The sequence below is a fragment of the Grammomys surdaster genome, unplaced genomic scaffold, assembly GCF_004785775.1.
Source record: "Grammomys surdaster isolate TR1022 unplaced genomic scaffold, NIH_TR_1.0 126121, whole genome shotgun sequence".
In the NCBI taxonomy this organism is placed as follows: domain Eukaryota; kingdom Metazoa; phylum Chordata; class Mammalia; order Rodentia; family Muridae; genus Grammomys; species Grammomys surdaster.
The window spans coordinates 254,702-282,220 of NW_021620929.1; the positions used below are offsets into that span (position 1 = coordinate 254,702).

Below are 27,519 nucleotides of genomic sequence, written 5' to 3' on the forward strand. Positions count from 1 at the left end.
AACAAAAAAAGAAAATACATTTTTGTGACAGTTTCTCTGTATATCCTTGGCAGTCCTGGAACTTGCTCTGTACACGTCGAAGGCCAGCTTCTACAACCAAAGGGTTAAACCAATTGGGGTTGGTGCTAATAGCTGTTAGGGTGGGGGTGGGGGTCAGCCCTGGTAGTGCTACCATGGAGCAAGACCTAATTACCTGGGGCTGCTAATCTCTGTGACTGGCAAGAAACTCCAATTCTTTAAACTGTTTGGAGGACAGTGAGAAAGAAAAGAGAAAAAATTCATACGCTTACACATACAAACTTAGTGGCTGAAACACATCAGGCTCCTACAAGCAAGCTCCAGTAAGCAAGCTCTAACAACTTTATATGTATACATTCAGACAGACTGACAGACTAACAGACAGATAGATACACATTGACGCTTTGGGCGAATAGAGCAAAGCTCTAGTGAACAAGCTCTAACCATTTTATATACATACATGCATACACATAGTTGATGGATAGAGCAAAGTTGTAGTGAGCAAGCTCTAACCATTTACATATGCACATATATACACATTTATATATATTATGTACACACACAGACTTGATGGATAGAGCAAAGCTCTAGTGAGCAAGCTCTAACCATTTTGCATATGCACTGTGATAGTTTGCATATGCTTGTCCCAGGGAGTGGCACTGTTAGAAGGTATGGCCTTGTTGGAAGAAGTGTGTCACTGTGGGGTGGGCTTGGAGATATTCTTCCTAGCTGGCTGAGGATACTCAGTCTGTTCCTGGCTTCCTTCTGATGAAGATGTAGAACTCTCAGCTCCTCCTGCACCAAGCCTGCCTAGATGCTGCCATGCTTTTACCTTGATGATAATGGACTGAACCTCTCTAAACCTATAAGCCAGCCCCAGTTAAATGTTGTCCTTGGTCATGGTGTCTGTTCACAGCAGTAAAACCTTAAGACAGACATAGTTGGTGGATAGAGCAAAGCTCTAACAAGCAAGCTCTAACAACTTTATTTTTTCTCTTAGCTTTTTTTTTTTTTTTTGGTTTTTCGAGACAAGGTTTCTCTGTGTAGCCCTGGCTGCCCTGGAACTCACTCTGTAGACCAGGCTGGCCTCGAACTCAGAAATCAGCCTGCCACTGCCTCCCAAGTGCTGGGATTAAAGGCGTGCACCACCACTGCCCGGCCAAAAATTTTTTTTAATAATTTATTTAATTTTATGTGCATTAGTGTGATGTTGTCAGATCCCCTGGACCTAGAGACAGTTATGAACTGCCATGTGGTTACTGGCACAGTAATTGAACCTGGGTCCTCTGGAAGAGCAGCCAGTACTCATAACCACTGAGCCTTTTCTTTAGCTCCCTGATCCAAAAAGTTTTTAAAACAAAACATTGTATTAAGTAGTCCAGATTGTCTTCAAACCTGTTCTGTAGTTAAGGATTACTTTAAACTCCCGGTTTTCCTGCCTCTACCTCTTAAGTACTGGGATTACAGGTGTGAATCATCACATACAGCTTGAGAAATTTTAAAGATTATTTTTTTAAGTGTGTATATGTGTGTGCATGCGTGCACACATGAAGATATACATGCATGCTTTCAAGTATACACACACACACACAGGGACCCACTGAGGCCAGAAATATATATTCCTGAGAGAGATGGAATTACAAGCTGTTGAGGTGCCCAACATGGATGCTGAGGATCAAACTTTGGTCTTCTACAAGAGCAGTACATTCTATTAACTGCGGAGCTATTCTTTTCCCCACTTTCTCCCAATTTTGTATATTATTATTTGTGTGTGAATGCACACATACTATGGTGTGTGTGTGTGTGTATGTTATGTCAGAGAACAACTTTGTGGAGTCCATTCTTTTGGCCTTGTGTGGTGTCTCAGGGTTTCATTGCTATGAAGACACACCATGAACAGGGTAATTCTTATAAAGGAAAATATTTAATTGGGGCTGGCTTACAGATACACACTATGAACAAGGTAACTCTTTTTTTTTTTTTTTTTTGGTTTTTCGAGACAGGGTTTCTCTGTATAGCCCGGGCTGTCCTGGAACTCACTCTGTAGACCAGGCTGGCCTCGAACTCAGAAATCCGCCTGCCTCTGCCTCCCGAGTGCTGGGATTAAAGGCGTGCGCCACCACCGCCCGGCGAACAAGGTAACTCTTATAAAAGAAAATATTTAATTGGGACCGGCTTACAGATTCACTGGTTCAGTCCATTATCATCATGGTGAGAAGCATGGCAGTGTGCAGGCTGACATGGTGCTAGAGAACAATCTGAGAGTTCTCCATCTTAATCTGAAGGCAAGAGAAGGAGATTATCTTCTGCTTGCAGCCAGGAGGGTCTGGTTCCACATGGGACAGGAACATAAAACCTAGGAGACCTCAAAGCCCACCTCTACCAGTGATACACCCTCTCCAACAAGGCCACACCTCCTAGTAGTGCCATTCCAGGTGGGCCAAGCGTTCAAACACATGAGCAAGCCTATTCAAACCACCACAAGTGGATCCCAGAGATTGAACTCAGATTGCCAGGCTTGTTCAACAAGCACTTTTACTCACTGAGTCATCTCAGCAGCTCTCAAGAAATATTTTTTGTTTGTGAATATCCAGTGAAAAATACAAAAATTATTTCTGAACTAAGTAGAGCTACCTTTTCCCTTTAAGTTGTTTTGAAGTACTCACACCTTTAATCCCAGCAATGGCAAAAGAATCCCTGAGTTCAAGGCTAGCCTGGTTTACATAGAGAGATCCTGTCTGTCTTTTATTTTTTATTTTTTTAGTTTTGAGACAGGGATTCTCTGTATGACAGAACCCTGATTGTCCTGAAACTAATTGGAGCTCTGTAGACCATGCTATCCTTGAAGTCTCAGAGATCTACCTGTCTCCGACCCCTGAATGCTGGGATTAAAGGTGTGGGTCATCATCCTCTGGATGAGAGAGCCTGCTCTAAAGAGGAGAAAGAAAGTTTTGTTTGGGGCTGGTGAGATGACTCAGTAGTTTAAAAGAGCCTGGCTCTGAGCCTGAGGATCTGAGTTCGATTCCTGGGATCTACTTAATGAAAAGAGAGAAATGACTTTCACAAGTTTTCTGATATCTGCAAACACACTGGGGTACACACCCCCACATATTTACACATCTCCACAAATAAATTAATAATATGAAAGAGTTAGGTTCACAGTGAATTTAGAAACCCCAGCTTAAGCCTGATTTGGTGGCATATGCCTTTGGTCCATCTCAGCACTAGAGGCAGGCAGATCTGCATGAGTTCAAGGGAAGCCTGGTCTACAAAGCAAGTTCCAAAACAGCCAGGGCCACACAGAAAAAATGCTGTATCAAAACCAAAAGGAGAAAGAAAGAAAGAAAGAAAGAAAGAAAGAAAGAAAGGAAGGAAGGAAGGAAGGAAGGAAGGAAGGAAGGAAGGAAGGAAGGAGAAAGAAAGAAAGGGAAAGAAGAAGAAACCCTAGTTTAATAAGTTCACAGGCTATAGTTTGTGAAATTGACTACCTTCCTGCTGTGCTTTTTACTTTTTTGTAAGTATTCTGCAGAATGAGGATGTTGTAGAGAAGCCATAGATAGTATGTGGGAGATTCCTACCAGATTCCTGTGGGTTTCAGCCCCTACTTGGGTGATGGTGGATGACATATTGAGAATCCTAACACTAGGTCTTCCTTCCTCTGTCCCACCTTGGTCTTTGCAGTAGCCCAACCCTACTCAGCCACCTACATCAGTTTAGCTGCAGCCCTGGTCCTACTGCGTAAGCTACTGCGTGAGTGCAGGGAATTGAACCGGGGTCCTTTGTATGATGAGTAGGCTGTGCTCGTAACCACTAGCCGTCTCTTCAGCCCCATTAGAGTAAATCTTAAATACACTATCCTTTCTACCAATGCTGCAGAGATTTCTTGTGGACCCTAATTTGCCCACTGTTCTATCTGTACATGCCTGTCAAAAGGTGGCCTTTGCTGCAATAGTCATGCAAAACTCCACAGTCCGACAGAACTCCATGGCATCCATGAAATACTATGGGTAGGGGATCGGACAAAAGGATTGGGATCAGCTCAGTCCTGAGCACCCAGGCTGTGTGATGCTGGTGGTACCTAGTACTGGTTTGGTGGGTTTATGAATGGGAAGCACTTGCAGGCAAGACAAGACTGAACACTTTATGGTAGCTGTCTCTGTGTACTATACTTCTTGGGCTCTTACAGCAGTGTTTGAAAAGAGCAGGATTTATATATTTGGCACAGGTTTCTTATATGTGTATATTTCATTGTGGCATCAGTGTGGTCTCTTGAAATTAAGCTGTACCTGTAGGTCAGATGCCTGGTGACTCCGCCTGTGTCTTTGTGTCAGTATGCTAGTTGGTCATGAGAATTCAAGTTTGGTCTGTGCCTTCTGGCTTTGCCAATCTTTCTACAATCCAGAATTCATATATTTTATTTTACCCTTCAGCTCTTGCTTGTGGCTGAGTTGTGGGAGTTGGTGGAAAGCTAGTTAGTCTGACACTGACAGTTCTTCCTTCAGCCCTGTCTAATCTAAGGATCTGTGCCTTTGTATGGGAGGAAACTAGCTTTGCTTTGCTCACTGTGTCTCACCAGTAAGAACATACCACGTGCGTCATATAACCCTTGAGTTATGAATTCCAAAAAATATGTGATCTGTGGAACATTCAGGATGTCTCTTGAATCCCTTCTGTGGGATAGGCAACCATCTTAACATTAAACATAGACAGCCTGTTACCATTTAACCATCTTTCTGTGAAGCTAGACATTTAGTGCTTGAGTCAAAGCCCTAGTCTTCCCCATCGCTATACCCCAGTCCCAGCCTTCTATAAGTCATTGATAAGTCTAGAAAGTGAGTGCAGCCCTTGTTTGGTTGGGCAGTGGTCAGCCCTATGCTGCATGTCTCTAGCTGGGTGAAGGTGTCCTCATCTCCTGTCAGGCAGGGAAGTTCTGACTACTGTGGGCCTCTTCTGAGCTCTGTGCCCTTTTAAGTACTATAAATGTTTTCTTCACCCCCCTACCCAACCCCCAGCGTGGCGGCAGCAGCAGTAATGGTGGTAGTGGTGGCATTGATTTTTCTCCAAATTGCTACTAACTCTAGTCTGCTGGGCACATTGATGTATCTCTATAGAGCGCTGTTTCCCTCTGCCATCCTTCATCAGGGCTAGTTCTCCAGGCATATTCTTCTGTACCGTTGGCTACATGGGCTTCTTTCTCTATTTCTCAGACATGCACATGGTGCTCAGACATACATGCAGGCAAAATAGCCATATATATGAAATAAAATAAAGGATACTTAAGCATGATGGTTTATAACTTTAATGTCATCCTAGTACTTGGAAGGATGAGGGCTTCCAGGTTAAGACCAGCCTAGTCAACAGAGTGAGACCCCTATCTCAGAAAGGCAAAAATGAGGGCTGGAGAGATGGCTCAACAGTTAAAGAGCACTAGCTGCTCTTCTAGAGGCTAAGAGTTCAATTCCCAGCAACCACATAGTGGCTCACAACCATCTGTAATGGGATCTTATACTCTCTTCTGGTGTGTCTGAAGATAGGGACAGTGTACTCATATAAATAAATAAAATAAATAAATAAAAAGATGCATTTGTTTTGTGTTTTTGTTTGGTTTCTTTTAGTATGATTTTAGGGTTTTTCTTCCTGATTTATTTATACATATATTTATTTTTATATACATATTTATTTAAATAATACACAATATTTATATATAAAAAACCCTTAAATATCTTTTTAAGTTTAAAAAATAAAAGAATTAGATGGGCATTGGTGGCACATGCTTTTGATCCCAGCACACGGGAGACAGAGGCAGGTCTCTGATTTCGAGGCTTGGTCTACAGAATGACTTCCCGGATAGCCAGGGCTACACAGAGAAACCCTGTCTCAAAACAAACAAACAAACAAACAAACAAAAACAAGCGAACGAACAAATAATTTAAAGAATTAACTTGTAAGGTAGTGAGTGGTATATACCTTTAATCCCCACCCTAGGGAAGCAGAGGCAGGTCGATCTTTGTGAGTTTAAGACCAACTTGGTCTACTTAGTGAGAGCTGTCTCTAAATAAATAACGATAAAAGTAAGGCATCCAGTACTTGAAAAAAGTACATGTTTATAATATATATATCTATTAATATATAGATTTTTTTTAAAAAGATATCTTTTTATTTATGGGTATGTATCTGTCAGTTAATGTTAAATGAGTATAGGAGCCTGTTGAGGCCAGAGAGGGTCCAATAATCTTTGGAGCTAGAGTTCCAGGCAGTCATGAGCTGTTGACTATGGGTTCCGGGAACCGTGCGTGAATCTTCTGTAAGAGCAGCACTCTTTAACTGTGGAGCCGTCATCTCTCTAGCCCTTACAAAATGTATATTCTGACATTAAACATACTGGCATGAGTCTGGAGAGAGGACTCAGTGATTGGAGGATCCAGCTTCCTTTCCATCACTCTAATAGTAGCTCACAACCCCTGTAACTCCATTTCTGGGGCATCCAATTCTCTTTTCTGGTCTTCATGGTCACCAGGCTCACAACTAGTACACAAACATATATGCAGGCAAAACACCCATACACGTAAAATAAAAACAAAGCACATTAACATTATGTTCTTGGAAAAAATAAAAACAGGATATATTACAAATTTATGTAGCAATAACTAGCTCACACAATCAAAAACTACATTGATCAAGATAATACTGGCTCTTGTAGTTTCTAAACTGGAGGATTTTTTTTTATTTCTTTGCATAATCCTTAAAGCCTGTGACTCTTAAATTTGCTAGCCTTTCCCTTGGGAGATAAACTATATTCCAGCAATGATAACAAAGATTAACAGACCCGCTGTTTATTATGAATCATTAAAACATTGTTCAACCATGGCTAAGACGTCTCATGTTCTTGTTCTGTTGATAAAGCTGTGCTACCTGGCTATTGGCTGAACTGTTTATATTTGGTTCATCTATCAAGAGACTGAATTGAGGTTAAGATAGAAGATACAGTTATGTTAAAGTCCATTAACTCTGAAGAATTTCTAAACATGCTACTATGGTTATTTACAATTGGATGAAACATTTTGGATAAAAACCTAATGGTTGTTTATTTGGATACTCTATAGAAAATTCTATTCAAAAGTTCTATTAGAAGGTACTGACGTACAGAGTGTCCTTTCTGTTCCAAGTATAAATGGGCTCCACTGAATGATATTTTCAGTTATGGTGCCACTGACCCCTGCTCCCCTTCGCCCCGCCCCTCTTCCAGGTGAGTTCTCTTGAAATTACTTGAAGTCTCTTTATTTAGACTGCGGTTGGCATGTTCTGTAAGTTTCTTCATGGTCAGTCTGAAATAAGTCCTCTATGTTTGCGTTCCTGTTCCCCAGTGGTCAAATCACTTTTTAAGATTTATTTATTTTATCTATGTGAGTACACTGTTGCTGTCTTCAGACATACCAAAAAGGGGCATCGGATACTATTACAGATGGTTTTGAGCTGCCATTTGGTTGCTGGGGATTCATCGCAGGACCTCTGGAAGAGTAATCAATGCTCTTAACTGTTGAGCCATCTCTCCAGCCCCTAGATTTTATTTGCAAGAACAAGTACTTGTAACTACTGAGCCATTTTTCTAGCAGCTGCACGAATCGTTACCAACTTGAAGTATGCTATACATTGTGATACATGAGTGATAAACTAGTTTTTCCTGAACATGTTTCCCAAAGCCTTCTGTGTTTCTACTCTAACTGAAAGAGTTATCCCTTAGGCATCTTGTGATTATGAGTACTATAGTACTAGGTGCTATGTTGCCTTGGTGCTTGGTGGTGTGTATGATGTTCAGTCTTTGTGGTATGAGGTGCATGGTGTCAGCAGTATGGGTGGTCCTGGATGCTGTGTTCCTGAGATACTGTGATATGGTGTGCTATGCTCTATTCTGTGGTAATACATGGTTGGTTGAGTGCTATGGTACTACTGGGTATTGGGTTAGTAGTATGTATGATATTAGTTGCTGTTCTTGTATACAGTTGTCAAACACACTTTGCGGAGCCTAGTTGGCTAGGATTTAATTGGGTGGCATGTCTCTCAAGTGCGTTATGCCTTTATGCTGAAGATGAACTAAACTGGTGACCCTTAATGTGGCTATGGTATTGCTGTGTATCCCAGATTAACCTAGGACTTGAGGTATGGTCCAGGCTGGCCTTATACTTAACAGAGATCCTCCTGCTTCCACCTCCTGAGTGCTCATATTGGTATTGACAAGTGTCAGCTATCACTGTTGGCTCTCTTGTTTTCTTTAAGGTGTTGGGTATTGAATCTAGGGCCTTACTCAAGGTAGGTAGACTACCACTGAGCTACATGCCTACCTTACCCTGAGGGCGTCTTTGCCTGTTTTCATTGTTGTTAGTGTTCTCTCATAGTATTGCAGGTTTTTCTCTGTGAGGTTTTTTTTCACTGTGAACCCATTATTTGCTGATTCTGTTAATGCTTGCTCTACTTCCCGTGCACTAGGATTGTGGGGACCAGGGTGGGGCCAGGGGGTATATCCCATTTACCTGACATGTCCTATCAGGTGTGAGGAATACCTTAGTAAAAGCAAGGCAGTTTTAAAACTTTGCAAAGTTAGGTGTCAGTGTCAGCTCAGAGTGGGGTTTTTATACCCCTAAACAGAGGTTCTTTCCTCTTTTTCCTCGTTGGCTAGTCAGGAGAGTACATCTTAATGTCATCTATGTCTTTTCTTTCCCTCTGCCACCTACATATAGTTTTCAACAGAACATGGAAGGATTCATCTCTGTTTTACATTCTGTTTATTTTAAAGCTTATCAGACACATGACTTTGTCATATCTGTAAGACAAGCTTGGCTGTTAATAATTTTCTATTTTAAACTTCTAGTTTAGGTGAGAGGTAAGCTAAATCAGCAGCTTGGGTAAAAGGGTATAGCTAGATTAGCAGAAGCTAGGGAAGGTCTAAGGTTTCTTATTTATGTCTGAACCTAAGCTGACTCAAGGCACTTTTGAGTGTATGTATATATACTATATGTGTACAGAAGCCATTGAAGATCAAAAGAGGTTGTTCTATTTCCCTCAAATGGGATTGGTTTTGTGCTGCCATGTGGATGCTGAAAACCAAACTCAGGTTCTCTTCAAGAATAGTGAGCACCAGCCGGGTGGTGGTGGCACACACCTTTAATCTCAGCACTTGGGAGGCAGAGGCAGGCAGATTTCTGAGTTCGAGAGTTCAAGGACAGCCTGGTCTACAGAGTGAGTTCCAGGACAGCCAGGGCTACACAGAGAAATCTTGTCTCGAAAAAACCAAAAAAAAAAATAAATAGTGAGCACTTTTAACCACTGAGCCATCTCTCCATTTCCCTCTCCCCTCTTTCTAAATTTCTTACATGGAGATCTGAACTCAGTTACTTAAATGCCAAGCTTTTTACACTGAACCATCTTCCTAGTGCCTATAAATAGGCATCCTAAGTTCATAAATGCAAAATGTTTATAGTTTTAACAAGTTGTATTTTACACCACACACACACACACACACACACACACACACACACACACACGCTTCCTTAAAGTGAGTATGCTAGATGAAGGAACCACCACATCTGAAAGTCCTTCATGGCTCTTTGTATTCATGGTAGATACAGATCTCTCTATATATCCCAAAAAAGCATAAGACTGGATGAAAGCTGGGTGTGGTAACATGCGTCTTTAGTCCCAGCAGTTGGGAGGCAGATACAGATGGATCCCTGTAAGTTCAAAGCCAGCCTGTTCTACATAGTGAGTTCTAATCTAGCCAGGTCTACATAGTGAGGCCCTGCCTTAAAAATAAAACAAGAAAAAAGGAAAAAAGGGATGGACACAGCATCTGCATGTGTTCCAAAGTTGAAGCTCTTTGGTGTTTGCTCCTTTACAGTGCTTATTTGACCATCTTGAGTTTGTGAAGGAGAATTGGCATTTCTTTGGAACTGACAGTCCTCTGAAGTAACTGCTTATTAGGTCAGGTCATGGCTAGAGTGAGGGGCTGACATTGCCAAACAACAAATATTATATCATATCATTATATATTACATGACACTTTCCCCCTCTTAAGACAAGGTTTGCTATCCTCCTACCTCAGCCTCTTATGAGCTGAGATTACAAGTTTATATCAACACTCACCTATTCCATTTATTTAATCCTACTATTTAAATCTCACTACATCAGATAGAGTGTTTCTTTATCAGATTTGTGACTTAACAGAAGTATTCTGAAACCATTTATATGAATCCAGGCTCTCAGGTAAGGACCTTGAAGAAAGTGCTAGAAGCTGTGCAGTCACTCAGGTACAAGCAGAAAAGAAAGGGGTCCCTAGTTTAGGACCTGACTGCTTTTGAGCCCTGACTAGCAAGTCCTATGTGTAGTTTTGTAGAGCTTTCTCACTTCAGATTCTTCTTTGCATCCATTAGCCCATAGTTTTCACTTTGATATTAAGAGATACATGGAATAGACAGATTTGCTGCAGAAAAGAGAAAGCTTGGTTAACAGAGATGTCTGTCTGCCACCCAGAGACAACATCATATGGATTCCTCTAGATTTTTCTTAGTACATAGTCTAGTTTTTAGTTCAATAGTGGGATTAAAATCTGTATCATCCACTACTCATGTTTTCAGTAGGAGTGTGTGTGTGTGCACGCGCACACGCACATGGTATATGTGTGGCATAAAAGAACAATTTTCAGTAGTTCTCTCCCACCACGTGTGTCCAGTGATCGAACTCAGGTGGTCTGATTTGGCATTAGGCACTTTTACCATCTAAGCTACCTTGCTTGTCCTTTAACAATTACTTTAAACATTTGCTGATTGGAATAACACTGGGATGTGTAGAAATTGGGCTGGAGAGGACAGATATGGCCCTCACTGTATTCTGTAGAGCCACGGTAGAATCATCAGTGCTTGGATCCTGTAGATCTGTTGTTCATACTTCAGACTCTTGAATTGATTGCATATTTATGTTATTTAGCTGTGGCCTGTAGCCAACATCACCTTTTTCTCCTTCCAACTCATGTGAGGGATGCCGGGTCAGAGGCTGTGTAGTTTACGTTGACGTTCTTCTGCTTTGTATGCTGAACCCTCTCCAAGCATTGAGTACTGTTCACTAAGAGCTCAGACCTCCTGCAGACAAACTATTGTCCCTCCTTTCCCTCCCTTTCTTTTTACATTTTAGATAGGATCTTTCCATGTAACTTAACTCTAGCTGGCCTAGAAATCACTGTTTAGATCGAGCTGGCCTCGAGCTCACAGAGATCATCATGCCTCTGCTTCCCAAGTGATAGGATTAAAGCCTGTGCTTCCAAGCCTGGCTGACCATTATCATTTCTGCTTTACAATGAGGAAAATGGTGACTTAGTGGTAACAAGAAATTCAGTCAGGGGGCTGGTGAGATGGCTCAGCGGTTAAGAGCACTGACTGCACTTCCAGAGGTCACGAGTTCAAATCCCAGCAACCACATGGTGGCTAACAACCATCTGCAATGATATCTGATGCCCTCTTGTGGGGTGTCTGAAGACAGCTACAGTGTACTTACATATAATAAATAAAAAAAAAAAATTAAAAAAAAAAAAAAAAGAAATTCAGTCAGAATTCTTTAAGGTCACCTCTGGAGGGCAAGTGTGATGACATCATCCCATCTAGTGCATTTGCAGATCATGGGAGCCTTGAACTCTCTTTACCCCTGCTCAGTTAGGTGGTTCCCTGCTCAATCAGAAGCTGCAAAGTGGGTCTACAGTAAATGGCAGGCCACTTCAGATTCTAAGGTCACCTGCATCTGTTCCTAGAGGTTCCAACATCTGATTGACTGACGTACTGTTGGAGGGTACTGGTGGCTGTGATCCTCACAGGGGAGGAAGAGGCCCGATTCCTGATTTTACATAGAGGAGATGAGGGGGTTTTGCCAGCTGCTGGTGGGTATTGTGGATTGCATCTCATAGGATATTCTTTTACCTTTAGGTACAGAGATGAGGTGCTTGTTCTGTAAGTAGTTATATTTATACAGATGATAATTTAGAGTGAGATCCTTCTCATCCTTCTAGTATTATCTTCACTGGCTCTTCTGTAGTTCTGAAGCCTTATATGAGAAGATCAATTCTTGGAAGAAGAGCTATCTTGGGAAGCTAGTCTCTTGTCTCCAAAGGGTATAGCATAGGGAATGTGGAGTAAAAGATACACTGGTGTCACTCTCATGGTGATCTAATGAGATAGACACAGTCAGAACCCAGACATCACCACCTTCCATGAGTGGGTATGCATTACAACATGGATAAATAACAGTGTCATCCATGGGTGGACAGCATCCAGCTAGCAAACAACATGCTTTCTTTTTTTTTTTTTTTTTTTTTTTTTTTAAATGGACAGGTTTTCTCTGTAGTCCTGGCTCTCCTGGAACTCAATCTGCAGACAGCTTCTGCTTGCCATGTGCTGAAATGAAAGACTAAAGGCATGTACCAACACACCTGGCAACAGCATGCTCTTTTCTATGAGTGGATATGCATCTGAGCATTGGTGGCAAGCTGTCATTCACAAGTGGACAGTGTTAGGACATGAATGAAGGCTATCATGCCTTCATCTATTTGGGACCATAGATGTAGTACCAGAGACTGAGTATTATTATCTCTTTGTTGTTCTGGGGTCACAGCTTGTCTGAGTTATTGCATGGATGTTAGCAGGGTGGTCTCCTGTCACTGCATTTGGGAGGGACTGAGATTCTATGGGATTAATGGTTCTGAGCCTAGAAGAGGAATGTTCATTATTCCTGCATGTGTACCTTATACTTGCTGTTTGCTGTTCTCAGGGCAAGATGTAGGCTGGTGTTGAGGGTGGGAATGTAGCTGAAGGTAGTCTCTCACCAAAGTCAAGTGTAGATCTAGGTTCAGATAGGAATGATGAGCTTCAGGGACAGGACTGGAGACAATGGCCTGCAGGTAGTAGGGTGTGCTCAGATCTACTTGGCTGCTCCCTGTTAGGCATCAAGGCTGGCTTCTGCACTCTGCTAAGACACTGTCCTCACCACTGCTGTCTGAGCTCCAGAGATGTTATAAAGAGCCAACAGCTATTGGATGAATTCATCTAATTTGAGTTGTATCTCTGGGACTTAGGTGGCCAAAGACACTGGACTAGGGTTAGGTGGCCCTAAGAGTTAGACAGATCTTCTCCTCTAGCCCACAGCCATCTGTTCAGCCCAGAATGTCCCACCTGGCTTAAGACAGATTTGTCTCTAGGAACAAGGGCAGGGAGCTGGGACAGTAGGAACAAGCCCTGGGAGAGGATACATTTGTTGGTTCTTGGCTTATGCTCATTTTGGGCAGCAAGGTAGACAGAGTTTAGGCCAAGGCTACCAGCATAGGAGCTCAAGACCTCTGGTTCTCAGGAGCATTCCTTCATTTGCCATAACAAATTAAAGCCAGTAGAGCCCCTGCCCCACCTATGTGTTGCTTTCTCAGGAGACTGAGGCAGTCAAGTGATCACTCAGCACTGGAAAGAAAGAACTGGAACAAAAGAACAAAACCAAAACAAACAACAACAACAAAAAACAGTGCTTCAAGCTGGGCCTGGTGTATACATATATCTCTTAGGAGGCTGAGACAGAAGAATAAATGTGAGTTTAAGGCCGATTTGACTGTATCTCAAACAAAACAAAACAAAATAAAAAAGGAGCTGGAGAGATGGCCCAGCTGTTAAAGAGAGTATTGGCTACTCTTCTGGAGGACCCTGGTTCAACTCCCTGCATCTACATAGCAAGTCACAACTGTAACTCCAGTCCCAGGGAATCAATAATTCTTTCTGAATTCTACAGACAACAGAGATATATATGTGGTACATAGGCTTACACACAGGAAAAACACCCATATGCATAAATAATTTAAAAACTATGTCAATATATATACATCTCTTCATATGTCTAAGTCACCTGGCACTTAGCCACATCCCAGTCCTGCTGGTCCATTAAAGGATGTGCTGAAAAGGTTGGTTGTAAACTCTACTTTTGCTCTTTTTTTTTTCTTTTTTTTAGAACTGGGTGGTGACAGTACACACCTTTAATCTTAGCACTTGGGAAGCGGGGGGCAGATGGATCTGTAAGTTTGAGGATAGCCAGGGGCTACATAGAGAAATCCTGCCTCAAAAAATGAAGGGGTTGGGGGAGGCAGGCACTGACTCTCTCCCTCTTAGGGTTTTATTAATGTGAAGAGACACCAGATGACCACAGCAACTCTTTTTTTTTTTTTTTTTTAAGATTTATTTATTTTATGTATATGAGTACACTGTAGCTGTCTTCAGACACACCAGAAGAGGGCATCCTTTACAGATGGCTGTGAGCCACCATGTGGTTGCTGGGAATTGAACTCAGGACCTCTGGAAGAGTAGTCAGTGCTCTTAACCACTGAGCCATCTCTCTAGCCCCCGATCACAGCATCTCTTATAAAGGCAAACATTTCATTGGGGCTGGCTTACAGTTTCAGAGATTCAAGTCTGTTATTATCATGATGAGAAGCATGGCGCAGACATGGTGCTTGAGCAGAAGCTGAGAGTTCTAAATCTTGATCCTCAGGCAGCAAGGAGGAGACTCTGTGGGTTTCACACTGAGCTTAGCGTGAGCCTTTAAGACATCAAAACCCTGCCTCCATGGTGACACACTTCCTCTAACAAGGTCACATCTCCTAATAGTGCTCCCTATGGCTAAGCAGTCAAACACATAACTCTATGGGAGCCATACCTATTCAAACCAACGAGGTGAGGGGAGGGAAGGAGATAGAGGGAGAGACTGAGACCGACTCTTTGTAGTCCTGGCTGCCCTGGAACTCACTATGTAGACTAGGCTGGCCTTGAACTCACAAAGATCCTTCTGTCTCTCTCCTGAGTTCTACTGAAGCATATTCCTCGATGCCCAGTTCATACCTGGTTTTTGTGTATGATGAACTCAGGTCCTCGTGCTTGCACAGAAGTTGTTTTATAATTGAACTGTCTCCCTAGCCCAAAGATAAGTGTTTTCATTGACCCATGTTAGAAGTTATCCAAAGAAGCCTGAAGAGCATTTAGTCACCAAGCAGCTTCTAGCTGGGAGAGACACACGAACCAAGTATTGAGATGCCACAACTATGTATTCACATCAAGCAGTTCATAACTGCCTGTACCTTCAATTTCAGGAGATACAATACCTTCTTGCCTCTGCAGGCACTAGTCATTCTCATGGTGCAAATGCATATGTGAGTACATATGTGTCCACTCTGAGTTGGCAATAGGTGACCAAAGTACCTCTTATAATAGCCTGAATGCCAGCCGATATTTGGTGTTGCAGGGCTGAGAAAGAAACACTGAGTGCTCAGGATACTGTGTCAGGGCATGTTGCTGAGCCAAGGTGGGCAGAGGCCAAGTGAGTGGAATGCTGGAGCATCACTGTAGCTCAGGCTAAAACATCCAAGAGCTACAGAGTTTGACTTGGTTCAAAGTATGAGATGTAGATCAAAGTTCATTCTTTAGGTCTGTGCATGTCTAGGTGCCATAGCACCATTTATTGAAAAGACTGCCTTTTTTCCATCAATTTGCTTTTGTACTTTTGCCAAGAATAAGTTGGTCATGTTTGTGTGGATTCCATTAAGTTTTTATGTTGAGAACTTTGAAAAGTGCAGTGAGCTGACTATAATGATGTATACCTATAACACCCCGCCAACCGCTGCACACTTGTAGGTGGGTCAGAGCACATGGATGGTCAAAAGGAGGCCTATCCCCTTACAAACAGTTTGGGTATTATTCTCTTACACTGAGGGTACAGTACAGAGTGCCTGGCAGTCAAGTACAGTCTATGGCTATAGGGGACCTATTTAGAAAACTGCGCCTGGTCTGGCTTGTTCCCGGGTAGCCACCATGTTCCCGCTGCTCCTCAGCTCTGACCAGGGCTCCGGCTAGCTAGATGCACAGGCCCTGGCACCCACGAGACACCATTGTGTCACAAAACTCAGCTGAACCCCAGACAATATCTGTCATCCTCACAGTACCCAGTAGAAATGAGACTCTTAAAGCTTGATGATCATCTAAAGGATTTATATATTTAGAAATGCTCAATCAACAAGGTACCTACACACTTAGGGTTGTTACCCAATATCTAACCTTTTGATAGAAGTTGCTACCCAGGTTCTCCATGACTGCTAGCCTTCTTCTCCCCTTCCTCTCTTTCTCCCTTCCACTTCCTCTTTTTCTCCCTTCTCCTTCCTCTTTTTCTCCCTTCCTCTTCCTTTCTTTCCCAGCTCTACCTTCTCTTCTACTGCCTAATCAGGGAGCTCCACTGCAAATACAATGTAGCAGAATAAGTATCCTGCTACATAGGGCTTACTGCTTAGTAAGAAGGGCCTTAACCCTAGGATCTAAGGTCAGAACAGACGACCCTCTCAAATAGCTCCATTTTTGTTATTTCCTGATTTACTGACTTGAGGTACAGTGAGTAGTGCTGTTGAAGGCCATCACTGTATAGCCCTGGCTGACCTGGAACTCCTACATCACTGGTTTTCAAGTTGAGCCACAATCCTTTTGGCAAGCCTCTGTCTCAAAAAATATTTACATTAAAATTCATAATAGAAAAATTACAGTTTTGAAGTAGCAATGGAAATAGTTTTATGGTTGAGGGTCACCACAACATGAGGGACTTAAAGAGTCACAGCATGAAGGTTAAGAACCACTGCTCAGTACTGCTCTTCCAGAGGTCCTGAAATTCTGAGCAACCACAACTACTACTAGCCACAATGGTGGCTCACAACCATCTATAATGGGATCTGATGCCATCCTCTGGTGTGTCTGAAGACAGCGACAGTGTACTCACATACATGAAATAAATGAATAAATCTTGGAAAAAAAAGAAAAAAAGAGCCACTGCTCTATACAGACCCAGAATTCACCTGCCTGCCTTTGCCTCCCAAGTGCTGAGGTTAAAGGGGAATGCCCCACCATGCTTAGTTAGCTATTTTAGAGAAGAGAGTTGTCAGGAGACTGTATATAAACCATTGGTTCTCAACCTTCTAATACTGTGACTCTTTTTAAAAAATATTATTTTATGTATATGAATACTATAGCTGCCTTCAAACACACCAGAAGAGGGCATCAGAGCCCATTACAGATGGTTGTGAGCTACACCATGTGGTTGCTGGGAATTGAACTTAGGACCTCTGGAAGAACAGTCAATGCTCTTAACTGCTGAGCCATTTCTCCACCCTCCCTGTGACCCTTTAATATGTTCTTCATGTTATAAATTGTGTTTGTTGCAACTTCATAAGTTTAATTTTGCTACTGTTTGGATTATGATGTAAATATCTGATATGTGACCTCTGTGAAAGGGATATTTGACACCCCCCCCCCAAAGGGGTCTTGACCCACAACTTGAGAACCACTGCTATAGATGTGCAGCTGCTACAAGGTTATCCCTCAGCACAGCACCATGGAATCCAATTCCTGTGTTAAAAGTCAGGTTAGAATGTGGCTAAAAGTAGCATTTAAATTACTGATCATGTAGCAGTTAGTGCTACCAATTGGCCATCCACTGTGGGGTCAGAGGGTCAACTAATTTAGTCAATAAAAGGCTTGTTGTGCAAGTGTGAGGACCTGAGTTTGATTCCCGGCCCCCATGTTAAAAGCCAGATGTAATAACAGACACAAGGAGATGAAGACAAGATCCTTGGGATTTACTGGGTAGCTGTCCTAGCCTTATCATCAAGCCCTAGGTCCCAGTAAGAGAACCTGTCTCAAAATAAGATGGATTGTCTGCTGAAGAACACTCTCAAAGTTGATATTGGAAGCCTGGGTGGTAACATGTAGATGTAATCCCAGTATTTGAAGAGATAAGGCAGAGGGAATGTGAGTTGAACCAGCATGGACTACAGAGTGAGACTTTTCTTAAAACACAGCAGAAAGTTACCAGAAGCTGGGTATGATAAGTCATGTACTTGGGAAGCAGAGATAAGATCACTGCAAGTCAGTAGAGCTAAATCTCTGCCTCAAGAAAACCTTTTGCCGGGCGGTGGTGGCGCGCACCTTTAATTCCAGCACTTGGGAGGCAGAGGCAGGCAGATTTCTGAGTTCGAGGCCAGCCTGGTCTACAGAGTGAGTTTCAGGACAGCCAGGGCTACACAGAGAAACCCTGTCTCACAAAAAACAAAAACAAAAAAGAAAAAGAAAATCTTTTAAAGAATAATAGAAGAATATGTTTATGACCTAAAAAGAAAAGGCCTGTGTGTGCACAATACAAAGAGTTACATGGAACCAGGTATGGTGGTACAGTCCTGTAATCTCAACTACTCAGGAAAAGTAAGGCAGGATCATGCATTCAAGTGGCCAAAGTAAGAGGGCCTTGATTGTAAGAAAGAATATTTATGGAGAAAATATTTTGTATGCATTATTTATGTTGTGTAGATATTAATATATGAGTATATATGTATATGCATGTACGAATGTATTATACACATATGCACACACACGCATACAGTAAAAATGTCTGGAGGGCTAGAGAGATAGATGGCTCAGTGGCTAAGAGCAACCTTGGCTGTGTTTCTAGCACCTAAACTGTAGCTCATAACTGCCTGTAATTCCAGCTCCAGGAGATCCAGTACTCTTTTTTTTTTTTTCTGGATTCCATGAGCACCAGGCATTCATGTAGTATACGAAAATGCATGTAGGCCAAACACACATGTAAAATAACACTTTGGTTTTGTTTTTTGAAACAGGCTTTCTTTTTGTTTGTTTGTTTTTGAGATAGTGTTTCTCAGTGTAGCCATAACTCTCCTAGAACTTGCGCTGTAAACTAGGCTGGCCTCAAACTTAGAGAGAGCCACATCCCTCTGCTTCAGAGATGTGTGTCACCACCAACTGAGACATGGTTTCTTTGTGTAGCCCTGACTATCCTGGAACTAGCTCTCTACAGAGCTTGCCAGGCTTGCCTTGAACTTACCTCCATAGTACTGGGATTAAAGGCAATTTTTTGTTTGTTTTTGAGATCGTGTTTCTCTGTGTGGCCCTCACTATGTAGACCAGGCTGGGTTTAAACTCACAAGAGATCCACCTGCCTCTGCCTCCTGAGTTGTGGGATTAAAGGCAGGTTCGACAATGCCCAGCTAATTTTTTCATTTAATTTGAAAACTGGTAAAGTGTTAAAACAACAACAAAATAAAAACCCCAAAACATAACAAATCACCTAGTAGGCAAGGGCCAAATGCTATAAAGAGATGAAGAGAAAAACAAACAAGGATACAAAAGTGTCCTTACAGAAAATGCAGGTTAGGTTTCTTGTTTTTGGCTAATCGCATGCCAACAACTGGACTCTGCTACTTCTAGAAGTGGGACTTTGCCCTTCCCCCCCACACCTACCCAGCAGCAGACTTCACCTGTGTGTTATGTCCATGGAGCATCGTGATGCCTGACACCCAGTGACCTGAATTAGAGTCCTGGTGGCTCTGGCAGACTGATCCAGAAAAACCTATTGAGTTGGGCCAGAAGGGGTTACTTTGTAGTTGTAACAAGGATAGTTTCTTTCTTCTTATGCTCTTTAGTAGAAAGATGGAGCATCGTCTGCTACCCAAATGATACTCTGTGTGTATGTACTTAAATGTCTTTAAAAAAAAAATAGGAAGCATCTAGAAAGAAAGAGTTTAGACCCTCTCTCATCCCCTCCCTTGGAATTAGAAAGGGTGGAATGAGGGGAGGAAGAAAGGGATGGAGGCACATGACTTTCTGCTCTTTTTTAGATAACTCTGACAGTGGATATTAAAACAGGAGAATAGTTGTTCTGCTGCCACTCACATGCCTTTCTTATTCACAGGTATGGATCTTGGAGGGAGCCCGTCAACCCCTACTATGTCAACTCTGGCTATGCCCTGGCCCCAGCCACCAGTGCCAATGACAGTGAGCAGCAGAGCCTGTCCAGTGATGCTGACACTCTATCCCTTACGGACAGTAGCGTGTAAGTCCCATACTTATTTGCTGTGTGCTTCAGTGTTCTTTGCTTATCTAACAAACTGGTCCTTACTGATTGATTCTCTTAGAGCTTGACTGAGTTGTTCCTAAGGAGCAGACATGGAGCTGGCCATGGTAGAATATATTTATAATCTCAGCACTTGAGAAGCTGAAGCAGAATTACCATGAGTGCCAGGCTAACCTGGGCTATAGAATGAGACTATGCCAAAACAAAAACCCTAAAAATGATGACAGAGTACCCTGTAAGTGGTTATTCTTCAAAACCTAGCCCAAAGGCCAAGATATAATTCAGTGGAGGCCCTGGTTCAGTCCCCAGCACAACAACAAAAATTGTTTAAAAGTCCTGGAACAGAATCCAACCTAGAGATGAAGTTTGTATTAGCTGACTGTCTTGGAGGCCAAGGCTTCCTGCTGCTTTTAGGAGCGATGGACTCAGACTTCGAGCTGCATGTAAGAAACTTTGAGATTTTAGCCGGGCAGTGGTGACACACGCCTTTAATCCCAGCACTTGGGAGACAGAGGCAGGCGGATTTCTGAGTTTGAGTCCAGCCTGGTCTACAGAGTGAGTTCCAGGACAGCCAGGACTACACAGAGACACAGAGAAACCCTGTCTCGAAAAACCAAAAAGAAAAAAAAAAAAGAAAAAGAAACTTGAGGTTTGTTTTCTCCTAGCTACACAATGTGGGTTTCAGTGTGAAGATAGATACAGGGAGCAATCAGACAGGCAGTCTTCTCTCCAGATGGCAAGTGAGAGACAGTCCTGGGAGCCATCAGTCTACATAAATGGGTTTCTTACTTATGTTGTTCTGCCCTAGACCCTTTTATGATACAGACTCTTGATATATCATGAATAGTCTGGAGGAGTTGGGGAACCTGCGTTCTATGCTAAGACCAGTTCCCTGAGGGCCTATGTTCAAAGCTATGGAAGCAGAGCTTTGCCTCCACCTCCCTGGTGCTGTGCTCACAGTTAGGAGCTTGTTTTGTCTACTGTGGTCACATTCCCAAAAGCCTTTATGGGATGGACCTGTTATATAAACCATCTCCTGTGGGTGCATATTAAATATGCATATTTTTGTATCCCTGGTGCATATTAAATAATTAAACTAAGTAATTGAATGGCATAAAACATTTTGTTGAGTTAATTGTCCAGCCTGGAGTTTCCTGGGATTCTGACTTGGTCATGTTTGGGCTGAGTTTACCCCCATACCTGGGGCTTCTTCCAACAGCAACCTAGTGTTAGAGCAAGGTTTTGCTCATTACGTGTCATCAGAGCTAAGTCTTCTGATTGCCACTAGACTGATCTTAATTCACTACTGCATATGGTCCCCAAAAGAGTTCTTGGCTCAGCTCAACAGTTCTGCCCTGATTTAAAATTTAAAAATTTTTTTTTAATTTATTTTGGCCAGGCATCATAGCGTATACCTTTAATCCCAGCCCTTGGGAGACAGAGGCAGGTGGATCTCTTGAGTTCAAAGTCAGCCTAGTCTACACAGTGAGTTCCAGGACAGCTAGCTGGAGCTACATAGTAAGACTGTGTCTCAAAATATATATATATATATATACATACATACATACATACATACATACATACATACATTCATTTTGTTGATGTTCTACATGTATGTATTTGTACCATTTGTGTCTGGTACCTTGCAGGGCAGATCAGAATGTCATAGCTCCTGGTCCTCTGGAAGAACTCTTAAAACACAATGCTGAAAAAAAAAAAAAAAACAAAACACAATGCTGATTCCACAGCCCCCTTAATTTTTAAAAAAATTTATTTTATTGTGGGTGTAAAGAAAGAGTACATAGGTGCACGTGTGTGCCATAGCACATGTGAAGGTCAGAGGGCAACTGTAAGGAGTTAGTCCTCTGCTGTCCCCTGTGGTTTCCAGGGATTGAATTTAGGTCATCAGACCTACTGTGTTCCAAAGGGCTTCTACCCGATTGCTGACACTGAGTCTGGAGGCCCTGATTCAGTAAAACTAGCTGACCAATGAGCACCAGAGATTTTTCTACATTAGGATTATAGGAATATACTACCATGCCCAGTTTTGTCTTTTTTTTTTTTTTTAACTGGATGCTGGGATGTAAGCACTTCACATCCAAGCCATCTTATCTCCCTGATTCAAGTAAACATTTCTTAGAAGAATTAGTAAGTTCCAGAACAACAGGTCACATAGTCTGATTATAGAGTCATTTCATTCCTGTATTCTAATCTAGATGCTTCAGTCACTTTTCACAAGACATTCTGTTGAATGAAAATGCAGCAGTATCCTGAAGACAAAACTATTAGCAGTTTGCTAACTGTAATGGCTTAATTATAAAGGAGAATATTCCCTAAATATTTTAGACAGTCCTCATATATTGAATAACATTGATACCAATAGGAGCCAGTTTCTAATTAAGCATTATATAAAGTCTTAGGGCTAGAAGGAATAGTTTTCAAAGTATTTACTATAGATGTATGTCTTAGTTAGGGTTTTACTGCTGTGAACAGACACCAAGGCAAGACTTATAAAGAACAACATCTAATTGGAGCTGACTTACAGGTTCAGAGGTTCAGTCCATTACCATCAAGATGAGAGCATGGCAGCGTCCAGGCAGGCATGGTGCAGGCAGAGCTCTCAGAAGAGTTCTACATCTTCAGCTGAAGGCTGCTAGTAGAAGACTCATTTCCAGGTGTCTAGGGTGAGCATCTTCATGCCCACAGTGACACACACCTACCAACAGGGCCACACTTTCTAATAGTGCCACTCTATGGGCCTATACAAGCCATCATATTCCACTCCCTGGCCCCTATAAGTTTGTTCAAACACATGAGGCTATGGGGGCCATACCTAAACATATCATAATGCAAACAAAATACATTTAATCCAACTTCCAAAGTCCCCATAGTCTATAGCAGTCTCAAGGATATTCAAAGTCCAAAGTTCAAGGTCTCTTCTGAGATTCATCCAGTTATTTAACTATAATCCCCAAAGCAAGACAGGAAACCAGCTGGGCAAACTTCCAAACTCTGCATATCAATGTCTGATGTCAAAGTGGTCTTTAGTTCTCCAATTCCTTTTTCATCTTTGTTGACTACAACAAACTTCTTTCTCTTGGACTGTTTGCACACCCTCTTAGCAGCTTTCTTCAGCAGATAGCCCATGGCTCTGGCATCTCGAACATCTTGGGGTCTCTAAGGCAACTTCAATGTTACAGCTTCTTGTTTCAATGTCTGGGATCCACACATGATCTTCTGGGCTCCTCCAAAAGGCTGGCATCACTTCTTCAGCTCTCCCTCTGTAGCACTCTAAACTCAGGTTGATCCACTCCACTGCTGCTGCTTTTCTTGGTGATCATCCCATGGTACTGGCATCTCAGATATACTGGGTCTTCCACTGCAACTAGGCTTCACTTGCCTCTCCTAGACTTTCTTCATGGTGCCAAGCCTCATATCCTTTATACAACCCCTTTAGTCCTGGGCCATCAAGTGCAATTGAGGCTACACCTTCACCAGTGGCCTTCCATGGCCTCTCGAAGAGTCAAGCCTCAGCTGCTCTTCATGACCCCTGCATGCCTTCAAAACCAGGTGACTCTTACACATTACCAAGTACGGCTGCAGCACGAGGTAAAACCTTGGCTATCTCTGGAACACAGCTTCTTTGTGCTCTCAAAAACACTTCCCAGAATATTTCACCTCAATGATGCTGATCTCTTCTTAATCACCACTAATTTCTTAGCTCCAGCTAACCAGCATTAATTGTCCCAGTAATCCCTTCTATTCTTGACTCTAAAGCCAAAGTCATGTGGCCAAAGCTGTCAAGTCCTGCTGCTTGCCAGGGCTGGAACATGGCCCCCTTGTTCTATTGCATTATCACCAGCTTTCTGTTTTCCAACTCCTTCACTGCCTAAGCTTGGCTGTCCTGGAACATGCTCTGTAGACTGACTTTGAACTCAAAGATCTCCATGCCTGTCTCATGGGATTAAAGGTGTGTACCACCATGCCTGGATCTAAATTTAGCTGGGTAGGATCTTGCCCCAAAGTCCCACTCCCTTAATCTCCTATCTCCTAGAACACAGGAGTCGGCTCCATATCACTTCCTGGTGTCCCTTTAATACTCAAATCACATATTTTACATTTGTCCTTTTCAAGCTTGCTACACTTGTTCAAACTGCTGTGTTCATGAGACTTAACCAGAAAGCAAAGTCTCTTCTGAGCTTTTTTAAGACTTCCTTTGTTAATGCAATTAATGTTAATCTTTTTACCTTAGCCTCAGGAAGACTTTTCAGACAAGGGCAAAATGTAGCCACATTCTTTACCAAAATACCACAAAAACAGTCTCTACGCCACATATTGAAATATGTGAAACTTCTCTGGCCAGGTCTGCACAGTTCAAAACATACTCAACAACAAAGTCTTCCTTATTTCTACTAGAATGACTCATTAAGCTCCAATTAAAACATCCCATTGCTTTCCAAATCCAAAGTCCCAAAATCCATATTCTTCCAAACAAAGCATGATCAGGCCTATCACAGGACTTCCACAATCCTGGTACCAACTTCTGTCTTAGTTAGGGTTGTATTACTGTGAACAGAAATTATGACCAACGCAACTCTTAAGGACAACATTTAATTGGGGCTGGCTTACAGGTTCAGAGGTTCAGTCCATTATCATCAAGGTGGGAGCATGGTAGCATCTAGGCAGGCATGGTGCAGGAGGAGCTTAGAGTTCTACATCTTCTTCTAAAGGCTGCTAGTGGAAGACTGACTTCCAAGTATCTAGGGTGAGCGTCTTAAGTCCATGCCCACAGTGACACTCCTACTCCAACAAGACTGCACCTTGTAATATGGGCCAAGCATATACAAACCATCACACTGTATTCTGATTAAATGCTAGCAACTCAACCCTAGATGTCAATTCTTTTTAAGTAGCATATTTTTAAAGCAACAATAATCAAGAAAGTAAGCCTATTACAGAATGATTTTTGCTATTGGTCATTGCTGAGTCTAAAATTTTGTCTGGCCTAATAGTGAAGGGCCCAATACCTGTTAAATGAGTAAATTCCACACTGGTTTTGCTAAGGTATTTGTTACAGGCATTATTTAAAAAAATACATGGTTTGGCTATACTTGTATTGATTCATAATTAAGTCAGTATTAAAAACAAATTTGAGCTGGGTGGTAGTGGTACATGCCTCTAATCCCAGCACTCAGGAAGTAGAGGCAAGCAGACCTCTGAGTTTGAAACCAGCCTGTTCTTCCAAAGAGTTCCAGGACATCCAGGACTATGGAGAAACCTTGTCTGGAAAGGGGAAAACAAAACAAACAAACAATTTTGAAATATTTGATACTATTTTAGTATGGTATGGTGTTTATAAAAAAAAAATGAGGCTAGAGGTTTAAAATTTTGCTGCTAGAAATTCTATCTTTATTCAAGAAGTCTGTAGTAGTTTTCAGGACTCACCCCAGAAATCAAATTAAAAAGTCAGATTGAGAGGTATAGCAGCACCAGGTCAAAAACAAAGCTGAGTGAAGACTCAGCCAGCAGGAGGATTTTGGAAGCTCATTTATCCATGACTTGAGGTAGTTCACCTTAGTTCTGTCCTCTCCTATCTCCATATCATCTCCACTGTCCCCAGCACAACTGGACCCCTTGCCAGGCACTCACCTTCGTTCCACTGTCACCACATTTGGTCATTTGAATAGGTATGGCCTGTCTTGACTCATGTGTTTGAATGTTTGGCCATAAGGAATTGGCACTATTAGGCGTTGCGGCCTTGTTAGAGTAGCTTTATTGGAGGAAGTGCGTCATTATGGAAGTAAGCTTTGAGATCTCCTATGGTCAAGCTACACCCAGTGTGGCACGTAGTCTCCTGCTGCCTATGGATCAAGATGCAGAACTCTCAGCTCTTCCAGCACCATGTCTGCCTACACACTGCCATCTTCCTGTCATGATGGTAATGGACTAAACCTCTGAACCTGTAAGCCAGCCCCAATTACATGTTTTTCTTTATAAGAGTTGTCTTCGTTATGATGTCTCTTTCTTTTTTTGGGGGGGGGGTGTTTTTTTTGTTTTTTTTTTTTGAGACAGGGTTTCTCTGTGTAGCCATGGCTGTCCTGGAACTCACTCTATAGACCAGGCTGGCCTCGAACTCAGAAATCTGCCTGCCTCTGCCTCCCAAGTGCTGGGATTAAAGGTGTGCGCCACCACCGCCTGGCCGTTATGATGTCTCTTAACAGCAGTGGAAACCCAAACTAAGACACCACACTCACTGAATGTATATTTGTAGAGGATGGTCCCCTTTTATGTTCCTCCTTTTTTTTTTTTTTAGATAAGGTCTCTTTGTGTGGCCCTGGCTGTCCTGGAACTCACTGTGGAGACCAGGCTGGCCTCAACTCACTGAAGATCTTCCTGCTTCTGCCTTCTGAGTGCTGGGATTAAAGCCATGTGCCCTCATGCCCACTGTGTGTCATTTTCGTGGCTGGTTCTTTTCATCTGCCTGCCCTTTTACATTCTTCCAACACTTGACTTTTAAAAATAGATGGTGCCTAACCAGGTTTCCACACAGAGAAACCCTGTCTTAAAAAAAAAACAAAAACAGCCAACCAAGCAAACAGCATGCCACTTTGTGCTGCTCAGAAGCCAGTTTGGCTGGTATCACGTTGCGTATGTTGGGGTGTTTCATTTTCTACTACAATAACCATGGAGTAGTAACATGAGGGTAGCCTGTGTCTCTTTGACTATAATAACCATGGAGTAGTAACATGAGGGTAGCCTGTGTCTCTTTGACTACAGTAACCATGGAGTAGTAACATGAGGGTAGCCTGTGTCTCTTTGACTACAATAACCATGGAGTAGTAACATGAGGGTAGCCTGTGTCTATTTGACTACAATAACCATGGAGTAGTAACATGAGGGTAGCCTGTGTCTCTTTGGGTTTTGTTATATCTGAAGAATGTCTCATTCTCTTTTAATTAATTAATTTTGAGGTAGGGTCTTCCTCTAAAAAGCCCTTGCTGGCTTGCAGCTCACTATGTAGACCAGGCTCCAATTCAGAATCCACTGCCTGCACAGTGCTACCTTAGTGCTGGGATTAAACATGTGCCACCACACTTAGCTTTGTTTCAGTTTTGAACCTTTAAATGATGGCATTTCCAGCAACACTTTTTTGAAGTTTTGCTTCAAAACAGTTTTGAAGAAGACAAGCTGTGTCTGTAGCACCTGATTTTCCTCATCCTTGGAATTGATGAAACTTACCCTCCATCATAGTTTGCTTCTGAAAACCCCAAATATTTCCTTAAGAAAACATGTTACCCAAATGAAGAAAGTTAAATTCCATGTAAATGTTTTTTGTTTTAGGGGTATGGTAGTGTTTCATGTAAACAAGGCTGGCTTCTGCCTCCCAGCAGCTGAGGTTCCAGGCATCTGCCACTCTACCCAGTTAATGCAGTGCTGAGCTTAGACCCACACCTTCCATACATGCTAGGCAAGCAGTCTGTCAACTGAGCTATGGCCACACACTCAAGCACAGGCAGTTTTTCTCTTCTCTCC

The 27,519-nt window shown here is 42.3% G+C and overlaps 1 protein-coding gene across 3 annotated transcripts in view; it reads left to right on the top strand.

Moving 5' to 3' along the window:
- Positions 1-27,519, top strand: part of Axin1 (axin 1) — a 55,333-nt gene that overhangs the window by 12,294 nt on the left and 15,520 nt on the right. For all 3 annotated transcript variants that reach the window (XM_028756515.1, XM_028756516.1, XM_028756517.1), the window contains exon 3: positions 19,825-19,965. In XM_028756515.1, the coding sequence (XP_028612348.1) occupies positions 19,825-19,965 (141 nt within the window). The remainder of the gene's footprint in view (positions 1-19,824; positions 19,966-27,519) is intronic.